This window comes from Pteropus vampyrus, unplaced genomic scaffold, assembly GCF_000151845.1.
Source record: "Pteropus vampyrus isolate Shadow unplaced genomic scaffold, Pvam_2.0 Scaffold61, whole genome shotgun sequence".
NCBI classification, from domain to species: Eukaryota; Metazoa; Chordata; class Mammalia; order Chiroptera; family Pteropodidae; genus Pteropus; species Pteropus vampyrus.
Genome location: NW_011888842.1, coordinates 6,093,785 through 6,099,436, shown reverse-complemented (window position 1 = coordinate 6,099,436; position 5,652 = coordinate 6,093,785). Strand labels below are relative to the sequence as shown.

General features: G+C 38.4%; 1 protein-coding gene across 1 annotated transcript in view; it reads left to right on the top strand.

Annotated features, from left to right (window-relative positions):
• The window catches only part of CDK5RAP2 (CDK5 regulatory subunit associated protein 2), a 169,843-nt gene that overhangs the window by 22,102 nt on the left and 142,089 nt on the right, over positions 1-5,652 (top strand). The window contains 1 exon segment of the mRNA XM_011360968.2: positions 2,366-2,476. Coding sequence (XP_011359270.1) covers positions 2,366-2,476 — 111 coding nt within the window.

Here is a 5,652-nt window from a genome sequence, read left to right as displayed (position 1 = left end):
TCTTCATCACCATTTGATACTGTAGGCTAAAGTAAAGTTTTTTTTTTTAGCCGTTCTAATAAGTGCATAGTGGTATTTCATTGTAGTTTTAATTTGCTTTTTCCTAATGGTTAAAGATGTTGAACTCTTTCCTTGTGCTTATTTGTTATCTATATTATCTTCTGTGAAATTTCTTTTCAAATCTTCTTCATGTTTTTTTTTAAAAATTGGATTGTTTTCTTACAGTTATATTTTGAGAGTTACTTATATTTTCTAGCTCTGTAGTTCCTGTGTTGGATATGTGATTTGCAAATATTTCTCCTAGTGTGTAGCTTGTCTTTTCATTCTATTACCGCTGTGTTTTTGAGAGCAAAAGTTTTAAATTTTGATGAAGTCCAGTTTACTGATGCAAAAAATTTTTTCGTATCATGCTTTCAGTGTTATATCTAAGAACTCTGCCAAGCCCTAGGCCCCAAAGATTTCCCCCTGTGTATTTATTTAAAAGTTATATAATTTTACCTTGCTTCTCTCGTTGTAGATTAATTGATCATGTAAGTGTGGGTTTATTTCTGGACTCTCTGTTCCGTTTCTCTGTGTCTGGTTTTGTGCCAGTACCACACTGTTTTGATTACTATAGGTTTGTAGTATATTTTGAAAACAGGGAGCATAATGCCTCCAACTTTGTTCTTTCTCAAGAGTGCTTTGGCTATTCAAGGTCTTTTGTGGATTATTTGTTTTAGTTCTGTGAAAAGTGCCATTGGTATTTTGATAGGGACTGCCTTGGATCTGTGGAGGGCTTTGGGTAGTATGGACATTTTAACGGTATTAATTCTACCAGTCCATGAGCATTGTATATCTTTCCATTTATTTGTGTTTTGTTCATTTTCTTTCATCAGTGTCTTATAGTTTTCAGAGTACAGGTCTTTTGCCTCCTTGGTTAAATTTATTCCTAGGTATTTTATTATTTTCGATGCAATTGAAAATGTGGTTGTTTTCTTAATTTCTCTTTCTGATAGTTCATTATTTGTGTGTAGAAATGCAACAGATTTCTAAATATCGATTTCGTGGCCTACAACTTAACCAAATTCATTTATTAATTCTCGTAGTTTTTTGTGGAATCCTTCCTCTCCACTCATTAGAGAGTTACAGACATCATGACAGCGTTCTTAAGTACTTCGGCACGTATATCTTAACTTGGGACTTTCCTGCAAAATCATGGTGCTATTATATAAATATAGAGTTGTTATTCACGTTCCCCTAGTTATCCCATAAAGCTTTTTTAAAAAACTCAAGATTCACTGTGTGATTTTATTGCACTTAGCAGCCACGCCTCCAGTGCTTCCGTTTCTTTAAAAGAGTTCCTCAATCATTTTTGATTAAAGATTGCCATTAAGATTTTTAACCAGGCGTGTTGTTTTGCAGAATGTTCTTCAATTTGGATGTGTCTGATTGACAACTTCTGATTAGATGCAGGTTAAAGGTTGTAGGCATAAGCATTTTAAGTAATTGTTTACTTGCAGTGATTTGTTTCAGGAGGCACGAGACATTATTTTGTCCCACCAGGGTCGGCCCTCCATATCTGCAGGTTTTGCATGTGTAGCTTCAACCAACCATGGATTGAAAATAGTTGAAAAAAATATAGATCATTTGCAAATTACACTGTTTTATATAAGGGACTTGAGCATCTATGGATTTGGGGATCTGCTGAGGTTCCTGGAGCTAATCCCCCGTGGATACCAAGGGACGACTGTATATACTCTTGATTAAAGTGGTGTCTGCTGGGTTTCTAAATTGTAAAGGTACCTTTTCTTGTTGTAAGTAACAATTCATCTATGGGGTGATATCTCGAGACTGCGTGAATATCATGTTCTCCAGTAATCTTTCATCTAGTGCTTTTAGCATTGATCGTTCTTACCTGAATCAATTACTACTATAGTGGTTGTGTAATGGTGATTTTCTGTACCTTCTATTCTTCTACACTTATTAACTGGATTCATTTTGTAATGAAGAGATTCTTCTTCCTTCCTTCCTTTCTTCCTTCCTTCCTTCCTTCCTTCCTTCCTTCCTTCCTTCCTTCCTTCCTTCCTTCCTTCCTTCCTTCCCTCCCTCCTTCCCTCCCTCCCTCCCTCCCTCCCTTAATTACTTATTATCAGTGCAGAATCATAAATTGTTTCTTCATTTAGTCATTGTTCATTCCATTGCTCAGATTGTCATAAGTTTGGTTGGAGGGAATCACTTAATTCTAGGTTGGTACAATTGCAGCAATGGTAAGCTTTTCTAGTATTTAATATTTCAATCCATTTGTAGCTTTGGAAGCTATGAGTATTAATGCAGGTAACAGCCCTTAGAGCTTACTTTTGATAACCCATCTGTGCTTATTTTCCAGCAAATCACTGAACTGAAGAAAGAAAACTTTAACCTAAAACTTCGCATCTATTTCCTTGAGGAAAGAATGCAACAGGAATTTGATGGCCCCACCGAACACATCTATAAAACTGTGAGTACCCCACTTCTTGCTGCCACCCCTGGTGTCTTTTCTCAATAGTCATTCTAAGCAGAAATTTGATTAATATTTGTTCTCAGAGTTAGCATGACTAGATAGAGCTTCTTTCATTTAATTTGAATTTATTATGGGGAGCATAAAGATAATAGGATGACCTTAATATTAAGCAAAGAGATACAAGATTAATTTTAAGAGAGTTCTTCTTTCTTCTTAAAATCAGAACTCTGATTTACTGTATCTCAGTTGCCTCTTTCTAATTATCGATAATTTAGACAAAGACAGTGAAATGGTAGATCGTTTTTAGAATCGAATCTTATTTTTACCAGCTGACTTGTGCAGCTGTAGTCAAGCCGCTTCGGCTCTCTGGGCTCGCTTCCAGAGTTAAGTGATAATCCCTTTGTTATAGGGTTATTTGTGAGTATTAAAATGAGATGACAGATGGAAAGCCCCAGCACACAGTCAGTGCTGGACCGTTATCATCATGGTCTTATTGAGGCTTCTGCTGGCGGCCCAAAGTTGGGGTTGTCAGTTTTTCTGTGATATGACTCTTCTGTATGCCTTGTGTGCTCGCTTATAACTGACAGAAGAAAATGTCTGTTCCTGTCTGAAGTCTTGACCTGGAGGTCTCTGCCTAAAAACAAACCTTCGTTCTGAAAGTTGAAAAAAGAACTTGGCTTTCTTGAAAAGACATGAATACAAACAATATTTCAGTGCCCATTTCTTGGCTTTCTCTAATAGATTAGCCCTTGGCTTGGGAATTATTTCATTTTTTCTCTTCTGAAGTTTGCACCAGTGGAAACTTTTGAAGGAGGAAAAAGAGCTCTGCTTGAGTTTCAGCGCATGAACTTAAATGGACTTGTCTTGGAGAGGGATTGTACTGTACTTCTGAGCCTTTTCAGGAATTGAAAAGTTCCTTTGTCCCTCAAGACACAATTTTTTTTTTCATTGTGGGGGTGGAAAGACGATGAGGATGTCCCCTTTTTTTGGGAGGAAGTGGCAATGCAGTCAGATTTTTAAAGGAAAATCAATAGCCTAAAACATTTTATATGTAAGTATGATTATCATCTATCTCAGAACTTCTAGGGTGATAGGAAGCCAATACGTGTTAGTTGCCTGCTCTGTGTCAGGCACTGTCCTGGCCATTAGTACTTTTTCAGCTTATTTTCATTCTCAAGACAACCTTTTTTTGCAGTGGAGATTATCCTCAATTTACAGGCTAGGAAACGGAAGCTCAGGGAGGATTTGTAACTTGCTTGATGTCGTAGCTACTCTGTGAGGTGGACTTTGAACCCAAGGCTGCCTGCCTCATGGTACCATGCTATTCTTTTTCGTTGTCCATATAGATGACCTGATTTTATTGTATTTTCATTTCAGTTTAATTTTGGGGGTAGGTGTACCTGGTTCAAAATTCGAAAACCATAAAAGGTATACACCGAGAAGAATTTCTTCGACCCTTGTTTTCCAGTCCCCTGGGTCTAACCAATATTATCAGGCAGAGAAATTTTATGTATATACGAGCAAGCATATGTGAGTATATGTACATGTGTATAAACCCCCTTTTTACCTAAATGCAAGCATGTTCTGTTCTGTTCCTTGCGTTTTTTCTTAACAGTATCTTGGATATCTTAACAGTGGTTTAAGAGCTTTTTTATTCTGTTTTTAATGCTATTCCATTTTAAGCTCATAAGGTATCTTTGATTTTTGGTTTGGAAATTACGGTCACCACGTAACTTGAGGGGTTAGACTTGCAAAAAATAGTCTAGTGGACAAGGTAGCTATCCGTTCTTTTAAATTTGCTAGGCTAGAGTGCCAGTTGGTTCATCAGAAAGCAGAGAATCTATGATATCAGCTCTTACATATAGCTCTGCCCTTCTGAGAGCTGGAAAGGAATTCTCTATTTGAAGGGTGTTTCTATAATTTTCACAAACTGCAGTTGAAGACATTGTGCACTGTAACTCAGTGTCCTTTATGCAAAGATCAGTTTCTTCTATAAAAAGTCCTGCTGCATAGATGACTTCCTTAGTTCCTGTTGTTTTACATTGAGGAAAAGAACACATTCTGAGCCCTGTCTCTAGGCTCTTCTCACTTGTTAGCTCATTTAGTCCTGAAATCTCCCATGTCAGGTGGGCTTTTTGTTTTTCATTTGCCACTTGGGGGATGTGAAAAGTGAAACCTTGCATAGTCACCTCCTGGACTTGTGCTTCTGAGAGCAGTTATAGGCTCACACATCCAGTTTTCTGTCTGGTGTTGGCGTGAAGGCAGGGCCTGTGTCTGCCTCGTGGACCAGTGTACCCAGTGCTTGGCCTGACACAGGCAACTGCGCGGTGAAGGGATGAATAAATGAGCATCCACTGACTTATGATTTCCTCCTGGTAAAGACTGGAGGCAGAATTTGAACCCATGTCCTTCTGGTCCCAAACCCATGGCCTTTCCCTTCTGGCTAAAAGGAGGGAGGCCTGTCCTCCAAGATTGTCAGTTTTATTGGAAATGTCATTTTTATTTGAAACGATACGCATGTATTATGGAGTAGAATGTAAAATTGGCATGAATTATTAAAGTAAAACAGGAGCAAGATTTCAAAGAAATCTTGGATTTATAGCAGTTCTCTGCAAACTGTGCACCCAGACCCCTGTTTCTGCTATAAAAATTCATCTGATATTCTGTTGGATTCATCTGTGGGCAGGTTTGAGAAGCCCACCACTACCCCACTTTCTCTCATTGCCATCCGTGTACCAGAGACTCTGTCTTTGGGTTCTCACGTTCTCATGCAAAGCCACATGCGACTCCCTTCGTTCTAGCCAGTTAAGAGAAGGCGATTGGAGAACGTATTGGTGTCCCTTATAGACAGCTTGCCCCGTGCGGTGGCTCTTTTTTGTGTGAGTACCCTGAAGTCTTATATTGAAATGAAACAGGCAGGGACAAGGCTTCCCTCTTATCCATCCACATGTTTTATTTTTTTAAACTGTGACATGTTCCCACTGCTACAACCAGCACATGCATGATGGTAAACAACCAGAAGTAATTGCTTTGGAACGGTAAAAGCAAACTACAGAATTGCTTATAAATTTGCTTGGCGGAGGGCAAACAATTTTTAAATCAGCCTCTCTTGTATGACATTTATGCCTCGATGTTTGAATGCTCTCTGGCTGTTAGAAGCTTGGAAAATTTAC